The sequence below is a fragment of the Balaenoptera borealis genome (assembly GCF_965194805.1).
Source record: "Balaenoptera borealis genome assembly, chromosome: 2".
NCBI lineage: Eukaryota > Metazoa > Chordata > Mammalia > Artiodactyla > Balaenopteridae > Balaenoptera > Balaenoptera borealis.
Window position 1 is genome coordinate 64,232,238 of NC_138867.1, and position 20,576 is coordinate 64,252,813.

Sequence of the window (20,576 nt, forward strand, 5' to 3'; positions counted from 1 at the left end):
AACAACAATTGGAAATCTGTGGAAGGACTCTCTCAGACTAGGAGTGAATAAACAGAATTGTCAGAAGAGTCAGGCAGGAGAAATCTTTCTCCAAAGTTAAAATGACCAAAATGAATGTGTGTGTGTGTGTGTGTGTGTGTGTGTGCTGTGTGTATGTGCATGCATGCACACATTTCTGGTAACTGCTTTTAAATTTTAGAGACTTATTTTAGGTTGTTTTCCAATTCTTACCAGTATAAGATATCCTGATAGCAGTGACAGGAATGTTGGAAACCTTTAAAGACTTGGTCTGAAGAAACTTGAAAATATCATCACTAAGATCTTCAGAGGTCAGTTTCTGAAGGACCTTTCTTGCATGTGGCCCTGCGACGCCAAGGACTCCAAGCTCATCGGTTATGTTTTTAATTTCAACATCATATCCACCTTTGACAGCCTCTTCTTCAATCCATCTGCATTTGAGATTCATAAACATCGTGTTAAATCTTGCTTGAATAATGCATGTTAGTAACAGATTATTTCTCGGAAGAAATGCTCTGTGTCTAGAATTGCCAGAAAGTCCCTAGAATGTCATTTCATATAATCCCCTAATTTTTAAAGTTGAGGAAACTGAGTCCCAGAGATGTTAAATGATCCTCTTTAAACTACCCACTTAAATGTGTGGGTAATTTTTCACAGTACAGAAGGACCCTTCCGTTTAAACAAGCTCTGCCACACGATTCTTTTAAATAGTGACAGCCCTGTTGCATTTAAACTGATGATTCAATCTTGGGAGAATTTTCTCTAATACCTGTACACAGGAGGCATGCTTGTGCTGCTAAAGGTTAATAATGTGCCTGCCACCAGACACATACTTGCTTTGACAATGACAAGGAAAAGATTAAAACTCTAAAGACTAGTTTCAATTTCTGAGTCTTGATGAGTTATTGGAACCCAGTTATAGGGTTTGTTTATAATTTATTGAGCAGTCCCTGGAGCTACACAAGTCTATCATAAAATGATCATCTGGATTGACACAAAGCTAAGCTACTAAGATGGCTCCCAAAGCACCTTGGAGTGGAGGATATAATTTGCATCATTTTACAACTAGAGTGAGAATCTGTCAGAGTAAGATGTTTATTAAATAACAATATTCCAAATATTTTTGAAATACTGAAGATTATAGATTTTAGAGTAGACTAAATAGTAGACTAAAGATTCGTGTGAAGGATTGACTTGGCAGGTCAATGATTTAGATGCAGCTTTGTGGCACAAAGCATGAAAAAGGAAGAAGAAAAACCAGGGAGGCAGTTCACTAAAGCGGACCAAATGTGGGCATCAGAATCAACAAGGCTGGCTTGAGCAGGTTACTTTAACCCAAACTTCACTTTCCTCACCTGAAATAGGGAATAATATATACCTTGTAGATATATCTATTAAAAGAATTTATTGAGATAATGTGTAAAAATGGTTTTGACATATTGGTGATGCCTAACAAATGGGAGTTAATATTATTAAAACCAGTAAACCCCATGGATGGATTACCTTTGGGAGGGGGATGGTTATAGGGACCCTTCAAATAATTTCCTCTAAGAGACATGAAGTTTATTTAAAACAATAAGATTTTAAGAATTAAAGTTGTACTTTCAATTACGGGTAAAATAAACAAACAAACAAAACCTCGGTGCAAGATTGGGTCAATATATAATCCATGTAAAATTTTCTTACTAGGTGTACACTTACCTAAGATCATGAAGTTCTGATCCAGAACCAGTTATTAATAGAAACTGCCCAGGAGACTGGTGAGAAACTGTCAACTCAGCATATACTTGACCTTTTGGTGTTAACATGTGACTTATATTTGTAAAACCCACCTACACAAAAGAATTTTAAATTACCTCAGGATGAAATAAAAATCTTATGTGTCCTTTTAACACCACATGGAAATAAAAATGTGGGTGTCAACAATGAAAAACATCTGAATGCTATCATTTATATCAATTGTGTGAACTATCTGTAAACTTAAACCCATTAATTTTGAAGTTTTCAGTTTAAATGACCATTATAATTACTTGTCATAAAAATTACACTTCAGCCAATTTGGGGGTTCCCATTTACACAACTAAACAAAGTCATAAGGTCCTTAGATGATAATTCATTTAACAAAAATTTAAGTTTGAAAATTAGCTAGAATACCCTTGGTTAGTTGAAGGGTTCTGGTGTTCATACAGAAATCATTAGGTGAATTGAAATAACATATTGGTTTTTTTGAAAACGAGAGGTAGAGAATTAAGTAGGCCAGAATCCTGGACCTTGTACCCCTATAAGGTTATTTACCTTGGGAATGACATTTGCAAAGAGATGGTCCAACAATCTAATGGAGTCTTGGCCTTTGATATTAAACTTGCCAAATGGTGACAGGTCAATCACCCCTACTCTTTGCATAACCTGTTTATACTCAGAGCCCACAGGATCAAACCAGTTTGTGCGGTGAAAACTTGGCCTGAAACACAATGTTTGTCATAAAACAAGAGTTACTCATTTTCAAAAAATTACAGAATAAGGATATTTTAATACACCCTATTTGCCTAGAAAATTTCATTTGGGGGAAAAGTGCCACCTGTTCTACAAATCATACATATATACTGGAATCTGATTTTTTAAGTTACTCATCTATCCCTTGACCCATTTCATAGTGAATGAAGTATTAATTAACTAGAAAATAAGCTAGGCCATGTGGGTTCTCAGATCTGGAAAAGAGCTTAGAAGTTAACCAATCCTGTAGTTTTCAACCTTGGTTACATATTAGAATCACCAGGGGAAGCATTTTAAAAATACTAATTTGGGGGACATAATTAAACCAGAATATATGAGAGGTAGAGCTATCTTGTTTGTTGTTTCTCAAACATTTATGCAAATACATCACTTGTACTTGTTAAGATGCCGATTCTGATGCAGCAGGTCTGGGGAGGGGACCTAGATTCTGCACTCTAACAGGCTTCATGCTGGTCCACCTGGAGTAAGCAAGGATCTGGTCCAACATCTTCATTTTTTAGAGAAAAGGCACAAAGTGACTTCCAAAGTCTTTGCATTAGTTAATGACAGAGCTGGGCCTGGAACAAAGGTCTCCTAACTCATTATGCAGTGTCGTTTCTACTTTACAGAGCTGACTATTAATGTGGTATTTTAACTTCAGAGCAGGATGCTAAGTCTGCAAAAAGTTTTCAGTGGTTTAATTATTAAAATAGTAGAAGAAACAGGCCAGGTCCAAATAGCACAAGGTGAAGAATAGATCTGGCATTTATCTGAGCCATTTAGGAAAAACCAAACCAGTATTTTGCCCCCAGGTAATCGCCACTGGCTGACTACAGAGTCCAAATTCATTAATCAACAACTGGCCCTCTACTATACTTTGGACCTTTTAGATCTGATCTTAAAGTAGACATCAAAACCTGTTTAAATAAGCAAAATGACAGGTCAAAATAAAAAGAGAGAGAGAGAGAATTGGACTTCCTGGTGGTGCAGTGGTTAAGAACCCACCTGCCAATGCAGGGGACACGGGTTCCGATCCCTGGTCTGGGAAGATCCCACATGCCGCGGAGCAACTAAGCCCGTGCGCCACAACTACTGAGCCTGCACTCCAAAGCCTGTGAGCCACAACTACTGAAGCCCGCGTGTGTAGAGCCTGTGCCCCGCAACAAAAGACACCGCAATGAGAAGCCCGCGCGCCGCAAAGGAGAGTAGCCCTCTCTCGCCACAACCAGAGAAAGCCCATGTGCAGCAATGAAGACCCAACACAGCTGAGAAAGAAAAAGGAGAACTTAATTTGAAAAAGAAACTTTGTTTTCTCTTGGTTTATGGATTCTCATGAGAAAAAATATATAATCACTATTAATCCCAAGTACAACAATGGTATGCAATCCAAGTATAATGGCAACAACTTTAGAGGAATTCAGAGAATTGTTTTAGTGATATGCTTTACGTTTTAGCTCAAATTAAAATAGTAAGTAAATGACCTTTTCCCCTAATTTATTAGCAGTGTGTATAATTTGCATGATTCAATGCACACACACTAGAAAGCAGTTGCTTTGAGCTATTCCTTGACAAATAGAAAATCCATATTTCCATACTGTTTCCATACTATGTGACTTGGCCAGGCATCCTAAACCAGGACAAACCTTTAGGAGCCAACTGAAGCCATGTGGGGATTTGGAGAGGGTGGGGAAGGTTCTCTGAGCAACTGGAAAACGCCAAGCAGAGGCTTCATCTGGGCTGGTTATAGGTCTCGCGAGGCCACATGGGTCCTAGATGTGGGCCAATGTCATGTGGGATAAACTAAGGCCTGCACGGCACAAAAAGTGATTTTTGTAGGAAAAGGCTCAATGCTCTTTGGAATGGGGTGGAGTGATGCGGTGGGAGGGGGACACGGCACTTCTCTGGGGTCCCTCCATTCCACCCCCAAATTTCATTCTGCGGTGAGGGTGACAGGCAGGTTAAGTCACTCACTTACCTGTACCCAGTGTCCTGGCCTGGTTTATAGAACCAGTGTGGCTGCTCCCAGCCTGCATGGAACCCCATGGAACACTTAGGCTCCAGGGTTTTATAAAGCCCACTGACTCGCTGAGTTGGCCTCCCGGCAAACCGTTCTTCTTTAGGGTAACCAACTGAAAAAGGAAGATCGGTGCTCTGAATAGCATAGAACCAAAACTATAAAATATTTTGAAGGAATTCAGAAAATGGAAAACACAGCACTTAAAGTCTAGAAGCATATATATATGTATATAAATATAATATATATAATATATGTATATATTATATGTATAATATATATGTATATATAATATATATATGTATATATGCATTAAATTTATGTTTGAAAAAAACCCAAAGCTGTCATTTATATTGATCATCAAAGGGTAAAGTAAAAATAGATTTAAAAGTTAAAATCATTTATGCATTCCTCACATTAAAGATATATATTCATATAGATTCCTTTTTGTGTCTTAGAAGCACATGCTTTTTAGACACCCTAACCATTCCCCCACGATACACAGAATAAAAAGCTTCTAAAGTCAGAAGTGATGTAAGTCAATTCTGAACACACTTCACAGACAACAGTAAATTTGCACTTTACCAATATTGTTGAATCCATATGACTCTCTTGCTTTGGCCTCGGTGTACTGAGTTGTTGTCCATTTGCCATAGCGATTGGGATCCAATTCTATCAGATCAAAAGGAGGTTCTCCATGCAGGATCCAGTCACTGAGATATTTCCCTACCCCACCAGCATGGATTATGCCATACCTTTCAAATACAGAAATAAATACCCTGTTACTAACACATATTGTTTTCCAACAGTGAAACATGTCCACATATTTAACAAGGCCTCAAAGCTACAGTGTTCTGTGCTATTGCTATTCAGAACACACAATCAACATAATCTTTATGCTATCATTTTTTTTCCTCAAAAAAAAAAAATGTTTAGGCATCCAAATTAAATGTGCCTGACTTAATAGCTAGTTTCTTTCCACAGTTTCAAGAGCTGTATATCTGCAAAATAGTCTATGACTCTTAGCTAGTAAGGATGCTTGCTTTAGGAAAAGGGAGGAGAGGAAGCACATAGGCAGATGTGGTTGGTACCTTATCAGCCCTCTTGAGCTATGATTATCCTCACTAATAGGAACTTTGCAGGAGAAATATGTACACTGTAGAGTGGCACACCCATCTCTTCTCAGACTCAGTTTAGTTCAGGTTCCCATAGCGATGACCTCTGCACAAGGATCTTGGGCCATTATCATAGAAGCATTCAGACAAAGAGGCATTCACCCAAGGATTTGTGGGAAAGAAGAGGAAGAAACAATGGCTCCTGTATTTTGCAATTTGGGTCACTTGGTGGGGAGGGTTGGCTTGTTTTCTATTTCCACATGAGGATGCTTTAAAATCAAGAACATGACTGTGGCAAATAATTTAATACCAGATGGAGGGATCACAGTTTAACGTCGCCCATGGGCAGTCCTACCCATTCATTCTTGTGGATAAAGGAAAGTCTTGATGAAGGACTTTACTGTGGGTTCGTCTGTGGTTTAAGTCAAGAGAAGCTTCTGAGGAATTGGATGAGCAGGGAGTCACCGGCAGAGGACCAGGAAAAGGAGCTACACGAGCAGACTTCAAAATGCAAGAAATTCCAGTACCCCAGATGACAGCTACTTAGCCAGCATCGCAGCTTCTAAGAGCATGGGAGGACCTTAGCAAAGACTGGAAATGTTAACTAACTTTTTCTACAAGATACCAGTTTTTCTACTTTATAAAAATGAATGCTTATATTTGTTATAAGGATATTTCTTAAGCAGAATAAAAAGACAGCAATTTATACTTCTCTGGATAGTTTTAAAAAGAGACGTGGATCATCCAAATCACCCACAAACAATCTCATTAAGTTTCAAGAAAGCAAAAAAAAAAAAAAAAAAAAATTAAATACATGCTTAAAATAATTGTGAAATATATGCTTAAAATGTTTATTCACTTAAACAGTCCCAATGTATGATATACAACACTTGCCATTTTTGAGAGCTAGAGATACTGTTTATAAGACTTGAAACTATTTAAAGTTCTTCTGATATTCACTGAGTACTTACCATTTACCAAGCATTGTTTCCTTCTAACATGTACCGGCTGATTTATTCTTTAGCAACTCTATTTTACCAATGGGAAAACCAGCCTGCACTCAGGGGTTAAATAAGGTCACGCAGCAACAAAGTGCAGATTCAGGATACAAACTCAGTCTTCTGCCCCCAGTATACACTCCCTGTTATTGGACTTTACTTCTTCAATGCTTCTCAATCTTTTTTCAGCCAAGACACACATAACAGAATTTACATCCTTGGCAGATTCCTTGGGCATAGCTAGGGTTGTGCTTCGGTTTCCTGTGGTCTCACTGCTACATCATCATGTTCTTTCCAATAAATGAGGCAGAGTGCTGTTATTTGAGGATAATACTGAATCAAATCTATTTTTAAAAAGTAAATTTCTGCAAACTTCAGCTCTATAACCATTATTAAGTTATATGTAAAATCCCATACAACTGAATGCTATGAAACATCTATTGAGAGCCCCTGATGTAGTGGTTGAAAGTGTAAAAGCATAGAGTAAGAGAGATCTGGGTAGGATTTTTGTTCTGCTACCACCAGCTGTGTGACCTTGGGCAAGCTGTGTAACCACCCTGAGCTTTAGTCTCCACATGTGCACACTTTATGGTGCTGGTGGAGAATTAATTGACATGGCATTTAAAAGCACATAGTAGGCAAGCAGTACATGGTGGCTGTGGGTCCTTGTATAACCAACAAGAATATGTCTCTGCCCAATGGATAAGATTTTCATAAGGAAGTAACGTGTGAAGTGGAAGTGAAAGAGAACTTGAAGAGGAAAGAAGAGTTAGGCTCTTCTTCTAGGTCTACCATTAATCTGTAGAGCCCACTTCTTCTACATGGCCCAGCTGCTATGCTTTTTGAGTGTTTTATGCTTTTTTATGATAACTGTGAAACTGTCTCTCCTTTCTTTAAATTTGCTGTTTATAATCTGTTCTAAGCCAGGATAACTAGATTCAATTCAATCCAACTCATTAAACATTTGGGGAGCATTGTGTTAGTCACCTAGAAGCAGAAGAACTTATTAGATCTGGTATAAAAGTAAAACAGCTTTGACTGAGGGTATTCTGTGAGTAAGGTAAATGAGCACTGGCATATATGTAGACAGTTTGCAAATACCTATTCTCTCGACTGGTTGGACTAGAATAACAGACAATGCTGAAATGCTGAACCCTGGGCCCCTCTCCAGACTACTGAATCAGAATCAATAGGAAGGGTGTCTGGGAATCTGTTTGCTTGTTGGTTTTCCAATTCCACACACCTCTCATGGATTCTAGTGATAACTAATAAGAATTTCACAGATAAGATGCAAAGGAGGATGAAACACATGTAAGTGACTAACCACAAAGTTGAGATTCTGCTTTTTAACAAGCCCTGGTGCTCAGCCAGATATGGAAATCACTGGCCTTCAGAACCATGGGATGGATCACTGATATAAACTGGGAGGGGTAGCTGATGTGAGGATTCCACCATGTTACATAAGAAATATCTTAGCAATCCCAACTTTTAAATAACAAGAAGGCCTTTTGGGGTCAGACCAAATTGGTCAGAGAGAGTGTGGCACTTTGTCCACCTCGACCTGTCACCTTCCCCATTCACCTCGCAATGTCTACAACCTGGGAAAATTACCCAGAGCAATCAAAGCAGGAGTCCAACATCAGCCCCATACAAGTAGAAACAATTTCTAGGTGATAAGTAACTAGTGTTCTAAAGAAAGCAACTTCCTAATTTCCTTAGTGACAGGTGTTCTATTAAAATACAAATATCATGAGGCCAGGAATACTGTCTGCTCTTGTTCACAGATAAAGAGCAATGATCTGCAAATATGTGTTGACTAAATCAATAATTCAGTGATTAAGCTAATTGCAGAATCAAAAAGAATAAAATGTTTAGGAATAAATTTAGCAAAAGAAGTACAAAACTTACACTCTGATAACTACAAATCATTATTGAGAGAAATTTTAATTAAAAATCCTAAACAAATGGAAAGACATCCTTTGTTCATGAATCGGAAGACTCAATATTAAGATGACAATACTCCCCAAGTTGATCTACAGATTCGATGCAATCCCTACCAAAATCCTAGGCGGCTTCTTTGAAAAAATTGACAAGCTGGTCCTAAATTTTACACAAAAATTTAAGAAGCCCAGAATAGCCAAAACAATACTGAAAAAGAACAAAGTTGGAGGATTCACACTTCCCAGTTTCAGAACTTACTGCAAAGCTACAGTAATCAAGACAGCATGATACTGGCATAAGGATAGACGTATAGATCAATGGAATAAAGTTGAGAGTCCAGGAATAAATCCATACATATATGATGAATTGATTTTGACAAGGATGCTGTGGTACAATAAAAAAAATAAATATTTGGTCTTTGTCCCCAGTTCCTGGCACAGAGCTCCTAAAACTTTTGGAATTTATATTATTTTGTATGCTAACAGATAGCTCCATGGAAGGGGGGGGGCAGGGGAACTAGATAGCTTCAGAATAGGGGCTGGTCACCATAAGTTCAATCACCAATGGTCAATGATTTAATCAATTGTGCCTGTGTAATGAAACGTTCACAAAAACTCCTAAACAACAGTGTTCAAAGAGCCTTTGGGTTGGTGAACCCATTGATGTACTAGGAAGATGGTGCACCAGAGAGGGCACGGAGGCTCTGCACCAGACCCCTCCCTCCCATACCTTGCTCTGTGCATCCCTTCCACTTGGATGTTCCTGAGTTGTATTCTATAGAATAAATAGGTAAAAGTAAGTAGGGTTTTCCTGAGTTTTGTGATTATTCTAGTGAATTATCAAACCTGAGGAGGGGGTTGCAGGAACCTCCAAATGTATAGCCATTCAGTCAGAATTACAGGTGATCCCTGGAAGCTGAAACTGGCATCTGAAGTGAGGACAGTTTTATGGGACTGAGTCCTTAACTAGTGGGGTCTGCACTAACTCTGGGAGTTAGCAGCAGAATTGAATTGAATTGTTGGATAGTCGGTTGGTGTCAGAGAATTGGAGAATTAAGTGTCAGAAGTGGCGTCAGAAAAAAGACATCATAGATGCCAACACATTTCAATGAGTAAAGAATAGTCTTTCAACAATTGGTGCTGGGACAATTGGCTATCCTCAAATGAATCAAGCTGGGCACTTACCTCATAGCACATACAAAAATTAACTCAGAATTGATTAAAGACCTAAACATAAGAGTTAAAACTAGGGACTTCCCTGGTGGTCCAGTGGTTAAGACTTTGCCTTCCAATGCAGGGGGTGTGGGTTCAATCCCTGGTCGGGGAGCTAAGATCCCACATGCCTCAAGGCCAAAAAACCAAAACACAAATCTGAAGCAATATTGTAACAAATTCAATATAGACTTTTAAAAAAATGATCCACATCAAAAAAATAAATATTTAAAAGAAAAGAGTTAAAACTATAAAACTCTCAGAAGAAAACACAGGTATAAATCTTCATTAACTTGGATTAAACAATGGTTCCTTATATATGATATCAAAACTACATTCAAAAGAAGAAAAAAATTCACATTCTGGACTTCATCAAAATTAAAAACTTTTGTGTTTCAATGGTTACAATCAAGAAAATGAAAAACCCACAAAATGGGAAAAAATCACTAATCATGTATGGGATAAGGGTCTTGTATCTAGAATATATAAAGAACTCCTACAACTTAACAATAAAAAGACAAATAATCCAATTTCTTAAATGGGCAAAGTATACAAATAGACTTTTCTCCAAAGAAGATATATAAGTGATGTACAAGAGAAACACTCCCACACGAACATGCCTACATACGGACTCTATAGGGGATTTCCTAAGCCCTCAGTTACATTATACCTTCCAGCTTTCTATCTTCATCTGGTTTTCTCCCTCTGGATGTCCCAAAGACCTAAACTTAACACTGTCAAAAATGGAACTCATTATTTTTCCAATTATTTTTTCCTTTGGCCCCAGCGTCCAACCAGGAGTCAAGTAAGAAAGGTTGCCATCATTTGCTATTTTTCTCTCTCCCTTAAGACCTAATGCAATCAATCACCAAATCTAAATAATTTTGTTTCCTATCTCTCAGTGCCCACTGCTGCTTCCTTAGTTCAGACCCCAGCCTCTCTACTGTATTGGAAGAACAGCACCCCAACCAGCCTTGTGCCTCTGATGAGACTTACTGCCTTGTTCTCAGCTGTAGCCCAGTGCCCAGAACTAGACCTGGTACAGAGCTGGCCAATCATCAAATATCAGTTGAATAAATGGCCAAATAAAATGGGGAAGAAAAGTAAAATATTAGAAACTGTGGTATGATAGTAAGGTAGGTTTGACGTTAATATTCACCAAATTAATGGGACAAATATTAGACATGAAACATCAAATGGGTAATGGAACCATAAATAGTAAGTAACCAGAGGAATCATAAAGAAACAAAAATCATGTTGAACAAACATGAATTATGGTGAAAACTGCATCAGACATATTACACATTTGATATTTGGTTTATCTTTGTCACATTGTGTTATGAAAACATCCTTGCAAAAGTGGGGCAAATTGACCCATCTGAACATTCACAACATGAAAGGAAACATAAATAATGGAAATGGCAGGAAATATGCAAAGAGAAAATTCCAGGAAATCATTGCCCTTCTGTGTACAAATCTTTTAAACCAATACAAGTCAAAGTTTTAAGACTAAAATTTTTTATTCCTCACATTTCATTGGTCATAAAAGGGAGAAGACTCTCTGCCTCTCTCCCATTTTCCGTTCTTGGCCTGAGATAATGGGATAAGACTTCTCTAAACTACATAACTCTATAATAAATGTTGAATTACATAGAGATACTCACCCAAAGCCTATAGCCACCCAGTAGTTTCTGACCCCCTGATGGGGCCCTACCATGGGCAGAATGTCAGGAGAATAGGTGATAGGACCATTGACGATATTGATGATGTCAGCCTTCTTCAAGACTGGAACCATTTCCATGGCAGCCTCAACGTGTTCCATGATTCGGTCTAGATCAGACTCAAAGAGCTCCTTTCCAAAACCTGAAGAGAAATGCCACTGTGGTCAGGATGCCACAGCTGCCCTGACGTGTGCTCCAAAGTGATTTAAATCTCTGAATCAGCTTACATTTAAAGATGGCCCGTTAGGAAGGTATTGTACTTTCTTTTTTAAGCCTAACCTTGATATTTACTATCAACAGATGAGTACCGTTATATTAGTATACTATATTACTGAGAAGAATAATGTTATTTCCTGAAACAATAAATCATGAAAGTTAACCTTTTTAATAGAAAATTTTAATTTATGCATATTAGCAGTTTCCAGCATTTAGGCCAATCACCATTTTAAAAAACAAACAATAATAATTTGGTTTGTCAAGAGAGGTCTTTTATCCTTCAATTAACCATAGAAGTCTGCTTCATCCTCTCAGGTGAGGGCAAATGGGAGTTTGCAAAGTCATGTCAGGACACTGGGGATAAATGCAAAACCACTTTAGCATCTAGGATGATGAATTCTAGACACCTTTTAACTCTTAGCGGGGAAGGAATGGCATGGAGGCTTCATTCCCCTAGCCCCCTTCTATACACATCCGAGGGCTGGAATTCTGTGAAAAGAGTCAGGGTCTTGGAGCACAGTCACCCTCTCAGTCATAAAAGGCACTGGGATTGAAGGCAGGGCCACAGATGAGCAGCTGAAAGAATATCGCCACCAATACCAGGGATGCTCCCGCATAGCAGCCAGCCAGCTCTTTCTTGTCCCTCCTGTGGACGGCACGTCAGGTCAGGGAGGCCTGCAGATCGCTAGGGTTAGACCAGGGCATGTGGACGCCCAGGGCCAGCCAACAATCTGGCTCTTCCTCCAACTGGAATTATTTAAATATTTGTTCAATAAATATTATTAAATATTTGTTCAAGTATTTATTTGGAGGAGAGATTGCCAGCATGGGGGAAGAACAGAGAAGGAGACTCCCAGGTGGCAGATTAGCCCTCCCTCTGGGATCAGGAGCTATTCCCCTCAGGCCCGAAGGTGCAGAGCCCACCCAGCAAAACCGAAGCCCTCAGTTGGCTGGCCCAACTTCTGTGGAAGGTGGTTTATCATTTGTAGTAATGTGGGCACAGATGTTCTTTGAAGAGTAGGAGGGAGGGATTCATTCCCTAGCCCAAGTAGCTTATCAAAGTATAATTCTAGAAAGCACAATTACCTCCATTTCTTTATATTCCCTATAATATTTGTGTGCCAATGACATTTTAGCTCCTTTTATAGATTAAAACCTGAGATACCTCCTTAGGTGACCCAACCCTTCATCTGGCTCTGCAGAAATGTTTCATGAAAAACAAAAACAGGTCCTTCTCTCCCTTACAGAACTTGAAAGAGAAACTATGGAACCTCCTGAGTTAGCACTGAGGCCTAAGACTTTTCGACATCCATTTATGCAGCACAGGAGGGCTTCAGTTCGCAGTACCAACTTATCCTGCTCTGCTATAGACTTTGAGGCTTTCATTCTTAACAGGCTGGATGTCCTATCTCTGCTACCTGTTGTGTTTCCAACTGTCAAAGCACAAGAGCAGCTATATCCAAATCTAGAAACTAGACCAAGTAAGCAGGGGAGTGAGGAGAAAAGGGGGATGCAGGAGGTTGGTGTGGGCAGGTAAAAATTACCTGGGGCCTTCCAAAGCAGCGGGGAGCATCTTTTTCAGCTTTTCCACCACCAATTCTCTTTCCTTATCCCCTGCTGTGATTGTTCAAAGGGATATGAGAACAGAATTTACCTCGAATCCCCCACTTCCAATGTCCCAGGTATCTGATAGTCTAGTATTATGGTGTCATCTTATTCTACAGCCAGCCCCGAGTTACAAGGAAGATAAAATAGATGTGTCTGCACACACTTCTATTTGCTGAACCCACCTGGAGGAACTCCACTGGTGACCCATGAGTCCTGAACTTTCATTTTCTCTTGACTTTCATATGGACCAAACAAAAGCCCATCCCTTTCCTGTCGGAGGTAATAAGATCCTTCCAGGTCACGGAGCACCGGGAGTTCTCGCTTTAAAGCTTTCACTTCAGGGATGGTGGATGTGACAACATACTGATGCTGAACCGGAATGAGAGGATGTTCTAGTCCAACCATCTTACCTACTTCACGAGCCCAAAACCCTGAAATAAAAAAAACATTTAAAAATGTCACCACGTATAAAAACATACCACAGATGACATTGATACAGCAATTTCAATTAAAATAAAATATTTAGAATACTTCAGTGTTCATGGCAAAGTCTAAAGAATGTCCTAACAATGCAAATGAACTTATCTACAGCACAGAAACAGACTCACAGGCATAGAGAACAGACTTGTGGTTGCCAAGGGTGGGGTGGGGGAGGGATGTCCTGGGAGTTTGGGGTTAGCAGATGCAAACTATTATATACAGAATGGATAAACAACAAGGTCCTACTGTATAGCACAGGGAACTATATTCAATATCCTGTGATAAACCATAATAGAAAAGAATATGGAAAAGAATGTATAATATATATCTGAATCACTTTGCTGTACAGCAGAAATTAGCACAACATTCTAAATCAACTATACTTCACTAAACTAAATTTAAAAAAAAAGAATGTCCATAAAAACTTTACATTTTTTTGTCATTGCAAAATTGAACGGGAGAAGAGAAGACAATATTTTACACTACCCCAGAGTTTTGAAGAATCTAAGGGAACTCCATTCCTGAAAAACAATTTTGCCCATAAGCAAAGGTGTGCAAAAAAACACAATCCAAATATATAGAATGTACAAATGTTGATAAGAAAGACAGTAATGGACTGACCTTACTTATAGAGCAGGGACAGTCAGGCAATGGAAGAGGCCCCGGGTCGATGTGATCAACATAATAATCATGCATAATAAAGCCCTGCTAGTCAGTCCTCTATCCCCCAGACCCTCCTCTCCCCAAATTGTTGAAGCCTAAAATTCCACAAACACAGAATTGTTCTGTTAACTTAAAATTTGAAAATGTATACACTTTGGGAGAGATAGCCTTTTAAGTTTTCTCTTCTTTTAAAAGTTTAGTTTGAATATGTTTGGAAGATCCTTTCTTGCAAAGGCATGAAGGCACCTGGTGTCCAGAGCAGGGGGGAGGAGGTGCCACAGCAAAGAGGAGAGAGCTCATAGATAAGTGGGAATTCACACAACCTATGTTTCTCCCTTCATTGTACAAGGGGACTGTCTTCTTGGGGGAAATGAATATTATTTTTTTTCCTTTGCAAAAGATGGAACCAGATAATTTGTGACTGAAAGACCCTTGATTCTCCCCCTAGGTGACTCTTCAGGCTACAGATGTGGAGCTAAAGTCCAGAACGATAAAGAGACACGCCCAAGGTCACACTGGGAGACCCTGAAATGGTGGTCACATCATATTGGTTTTTCTTGCTACAGAAAGACTATATTAAAAATCCAAGACTCCTTCACTTGTCTAAAGGTATTTGACAATCTAAAATGATAAAAATGATTAGTTGGCAGGGATGCAGGGTCACCTGACCCATCAATAAATTATTGGGGGGAAGGAGGGTTCTATTTGCTTGTTTGTTTGTTTCATAATAATTTTGAATAATCATTCAAATGATTAGGGAATCTTCCTTAAGTTATTTCTTTAGAGGCTGCATTCTCTAAATTTTTAACCATTTCTGTTTCTCCTTCTTTTGGCAATCTAATAAGGAGTTCTGAAGTCTCTGTCATTATGAAGTTCAGAGCTAGACACAAATCATCAATTATGAGTCTAGGAAACCTGACTACTGTACTCTTACATGGCATCTAAACATCACTCTTGCATTCTGTTGTTTTGTTTTGGCCTAACGGCTAAGTTGGTCACACTTGGATAACAGCCCCAGAAATGGGTGTCCATTTGCAAACCAAAAATCTTACCTATGGACATTAGAGCTGTTTGCTGGTCTTTGAATAATTTAATGACTTAATTTATTCTTGCCTAGGAAGATGTGAATTACCAATGTCAGGACTTTGTAGGATAATATAGTAAAGCCACATATTCTAGTTATATGCACTGGAGCAGTTTTAAAATATAAAAAGCCAAAATATTTAGCCTAGCAATTCAAACTACTGCAGTGGTTAATATACTTGCTTCAATTAAAAACATAAATTGAAGAAAATAAATCCTGTCCTATTCAAATATATTTATAAATTTCTGAATCTAATTGCTTGTTTATTAATATACTTCATCATTAAAATAAAGTGGAAGTGTATGCATAAATATCATATAACTATGTTACTCCAAACCCCATAGCAAGCTCGACACTGTTTTTCCCTATGTGGTGGTGTCTGTTGGCATTCTCTTCCTCTATATGTCAATCAAGTTAACATAAAACTTGCCAGGATTACACTTCAACCCTTGCTAGATCACCCACCCAGCAAGTTCAAAGGGAAGAGAAACAAATGTGGAGGAATCCTCTATAATCTACCATTATCACCTGAAAAAACACTGAAGAGAAGAGTCAATAAAAAAGTGATCATTAGAAATGGCTTCCAATTTTTAAAAATGCAGTGACTGACAGAAATGGAGTTAAAATGAACAGTACAGGTTGGTGGACAGGTTTACTTCTACTAGATGGTTTATACAGTGACAATGATGTTTATACAGTGACATTCTCTGATGCAAAGTATTGGTAAAATTAAGCAATTCTTTTTTGGCTGAACACTGGGCTTCATCTTGGCATGACCCAATCACATTTCTAATTTACCATATTAGGAAAATTCTTAAGTAAAGTTTACAAAGTTATCTCAGGCTTAATGAGTCAACTGTAAACAAGGTCAAGAGAAACATTCCTCACCGTGCAAAGAAGAAGCTTGCATCACAGTGAATAGCTCCTGTCCTTGCCTTCGAGCTGCCTCTGGGGCTCAGGTTTGACCCAAGGTAGAGTGAAGCTGTGTTTAAAGCAGTACTGAAGGCAAGTTAGCCTATTGCATACCAAGAGGTCAGCAGGGTCAGAAACTGTTCCTCAGCTCTGCTTGCTCAAGAATAAGGTTTCTACATTCCCTCTTCTGTAGGAACACTGATATAGCAGTGTTTCTCAAAAGATATTTTACAGACTATCTGGTACAGACAGTACAGTACCTGGAGTACTTGTTTAAAATACAGCTTCCCTGGGCTTCCCTGGTGGCGCAGTGGTTGAGAATCTGCCTGCCAATGCAGAGGACACGGGTTCGAGCCCTGGTCTGGGAGGATCCCACATGCCGCGGAGCAACTAGGCCCGTGAGCCACAACTACTGAGCCTGCGTGTCTGGAGCCTGTGCTCCGCAACAAGAGAGGCCGCGATAGTGAGAGGCCCGTGCACCGCGATGAAGAGTGGCCCCCGCTTGCCGCAACTAGAGAAAGCCCTCGCACAGAAACGAAGACCCAACACAGCCAAAAATAAATAAATAAAAATTAAAAAAAAAAAAAAATACAGCTTCCCAGCCAGACCACCTGGGAAACTTCCCACGGTGACTCTTACGCACCTAGGTTGAGAACCAAGCTCTTTGGGAAGTCAGTTTACCAGCAGAATGGATGCTGGATGACTACAGAGCAAGTGAAAGGATCTGGGGAATCTTAAGGCTGGTACCAAGAAGCTGTGACACTTGACGCTAGTGTTTTCCAGACCAGGGCATAGACTTTCAAGGAAATAATTATAATAATCATAAAAATGATCATTATTATACTTAATTTGTTTAGTGCTTTCTATGTGGTAGGACTTTTCTGGGTACTTTACATCATTTACGGATCAGAATAACTTGTTCAGATGGCAATTATTATCTCCATTTTACAAATGAGTAATTTGCCCAAGTCACACAGTTGGCAATAATGTGTCTCTGGTCGAGATAGCCCCACTGCCCTGGACAGTGCTGGAGACACATCAGCAAACTGACAAATTTCTGCTTTTAGACTTCCCTTTCCATGGATATCCTGAAGATCCAGCAGCCTTCTGTTATGACCCCATGTAAAGAAACTTTTAGCAGGTTATGGTACAATTGAGTAGATAAGAGTGGCCTTTACATCATTTACGTTTTGGTTGTATTTCCAAGTCTATATGCTGGTTACTTTAATTAGGTTTCAGAGCTGCCTGAGGGCCTCATCTGAATTTATGAGACATCCTGGACTCACTGAGTAACTCTGGGAAACATTCCATCAGACACACATTCTAAATCCTGTTAGCACAATGCCTTCTGCAGATGGTTGCTTTTATTCGTAAAATTAATCTTTGTTAGCTTTAAAGTCTAGAAAGGGGCATATCCAAAACTTCACCCCCAATTACTGAGGTTTACTTTTTGGGGAACGTCTATACTTTAAATAAAGTTTTTTTTGAAAACAGACATAAATAACTAAACACACACCCCTCCACACCTTCCACGGACTATTTATATGTGATCAGTTAGATTGTCTCCAATAACTTTTGCCCAGTGGAAGAGAAGAGATGGAGAAGAAAAAGGAAAAAAAAGATATGGGCCAGAGATGTGATCTGAATGATGTAAAGAGCTGAGAATTGAGACCGTATAGTTCTTCATACAACTGTGAACAAGGAGCTGCCTGGAGTTACCAAGACCTGAGGATGGAACTCAGACGTGGCTGAGTTAAAGGCATCAGGAGCAAATAATGAAGAAGGACGTCCTGAAGAACAGTTTTTCTGGTGCTGGTCTGGGATTTGTTTTCTGAGGGCAGCACCAGAAAAACTGTTCTCCAGGACCTCCTGCCATTGTCCTCCTCTGCCCTGATCACCCCACAAGATTGCACAGCTGCACAGAATATTTCATCTGGTAACCAATGTCCTGGGCTTAGGTCAGACCTCTTTGGAAATTATTCTTTCTCTTCAGAGATTCCTTATTCCTCACAGATTGTGCTTTAGAAAACAAAATATTACAATGGCAATGAATCGTGCAAATAAATATTTATCCATTTTAGGAAAACAATAGATAAATGTGTTAAATTAAGGTCTTCTATGTTATTTGTCAAAATATCAGTTGGGAGTGTGTGGCTGCCTGAAGCACTGTGTTAAGGAAAATCGTGGGGTTTGTCCAAGTCTCTCTGAAATGAGTGCAGTGATCAATTAGCAATGTCTGACACAGGTGCTGGATATGAAGTCAGAGCATGTTTATTTAGTATTTGCTATCACTATGAAAACAGTCAAATGTTTTTAGAGGCTGAATTCATGAGACCATAAGAAAGTTGCAAGATTACAAAGAATTTTTGCTACTTGTAAAAAAAAAGGATGAATGATTTCATTGCCTTAGATCTTCTAGCAGAATTTAGACCAGATGTACCCAAGGAGAGTGGGGGATGGGGGGTTGCCTGATGGGGATTTCCTTGGGGGCGGGGCAAGTGAAATTCAAAAACAAAGCAAAGTTTTATGCCTTTGCTCTTATTTATTAGGTAAGTCGTTTTACATTATTTGGAATTTCAAATGATGTTAAAGAATGAATGAGATTTTATGCTTTTCAAATGGGGGGTATGGGTTAGAAAGATTCAGAAATACTAACTTAAACTCTTAAATACTGAAGACATGACTTTTTCCAGGGCCACTAAAAATGGTTTGTTAAAAAATAACATCAATCAGAAGTTACGATTTAGAGGAAAGAATCCTAAGGGTATTAGTTTCTGGCATGTCCTCATGGCGTATCATCTGATCTGATAAATAATAAAGATTGTTTTCATTTTGTAAATTTAAGCAATGACTCAAAGAGCAGAACATGAGAAAATCAGTAGCTGCCTCATGTTTATTTTAGGTTTTAAATTAACCATTATGAACTATAGATAAATATAAATTATTAGCCCAGTTTAGATTGCACAAGCAGTTTCATTTGCACGAGGATTTATTTTTATGTGTGATATTTGAAAATTACTTCATAGGCAAAGAACCTGATAGAAAGTATGTTAATTCAAGAATCAAAAGACCCAGGTTCAAGTCCTGGCTCTGACATAACTGTCACTTTGCCAATTAGTATATCCTTCTTGGACCTTGGTCTCCACAAATGGAAAATGAGTGAGTTGTTAGATTATCTCAAATATCCCTTTTGGCTTCATTACTCTGAGTCTAAATTGTAACAGAGCAACCTAAAGATTATGAAATATATTTAATAATGTGCTGAAAGGAAAAGGGTTAAAAGTTTTTTGAACAGAGTAAAGTAATCATAATAGATGAGAAAGAACATAAATAATCAACTCTGCTCTAAAAAGCAAACTGAGAGCAAAGAGGATGCTCGTGAATTTGAACATTAGAATTTGGCTATTATTATAAAGAAAGTGTGAACACAGGAAGGAAAAAGAAGCATAATTTGGCAAAACATTTTCCGGAGCAGAATAAAATGGAGCATGGAGAAGAAAACCAACTCGCTATGGATAACCAAGGACAGAGTTGTATCTCACACAACAAGAGCAAGGTGATGGAGGGAGAGCTTTGTAGCTCAGAAACAGACAAAATGTTCGCCATGGGAGTACCACGGTGTTTCATAACAATGTTCATGGTATAAAACATTACGTTATGACTAAATATCTTCTTTCTTTGCCACTTGAAAAAAAAAAACAGTATTTTTTTTTTTAAATGACGCTTACCTGCAGCATTCACAATTCTATTTGCTCTCATAGATCCCTGTGGTGTTTCAACATCCCATGTTCCATCTGACTTGGGTTTCAGAGAAGTCACCGGTGCAGGATATTTTAAAAGGGCACCATATTTCCTAGCCCCAGCAGCCAGGGCCATAGTTAGAGAGTAAGGATCAATGTGACCATCTCCAGGATTATACAGTCCAGCTAAAATCTAAATCGATCACAAAAGAGTCAATATTCAAATGAATACATATACTCACTTAGTGTAACTGTATCCTGCCAGCAAATGTTTAGCAAAACTGGACTTGAAAAATGCATCATGGCATCAGATTGATCAGTCTCCACTTTTTTTTTTCCTATGTCCAAGCTCAGAGCTAGGC

General features: G+C 38.8%; 1 protein-coding gene across 2 annotated transcripts in view; it reads right to left on the minus strand.

The window, feature by feature from the left end:
- The window catches only part of DMGDH (dimethylglycine dehydrogenase), a 60,433-nt gene that overhangs the window by 26,371 nt on the left and 13,486 nt on the right, over nucleotides 1-20,576 (minus strand). Inside the window, exons 5-12 of one of the 2 annotated variants that reach the window (XM_082376205.1) lie at nucleotides 20,203-20,407; nucleotides 13,518-13,766; nucleotides 11,455-11,653; nucleotides 5,111-5,280; nucleotides 4,487-4,640; nucleotides 2,314-2,479; nucleotides 1,720-1,850; nucleotides 232-449 (exon numbers count right to left, since the gene is read on the minus strand). In XM_082376205.1, coding sequence (XP_082232331.1) covers nucleotides 232-449; nucleotides 1,720-1,850; nucleotides 2,314-2,479; nucleotides 4,487-4,640; nucleotides 5,111-5,280; nucleotides 11,455-11,653; nucleotides 13,518-13,766; nucleotides 20,203-20,407 — 1,492 coding nt within the window. The remainder of the gene's footprint in view (nucleotides 1-231; nucleotides 450-1,719; nucleotides 1,851-2,313; nucleotides 2,480-4,486; nucleotides 4,641-5,110; nucleotides 5,281-11,454; nucleotides 11,654-13,517; nucleotides 13,767-20,202; nucleotides 20,408-20,576) is intronic. The other variant, XM_082376206.1, reaches the window with a different exon arrangement.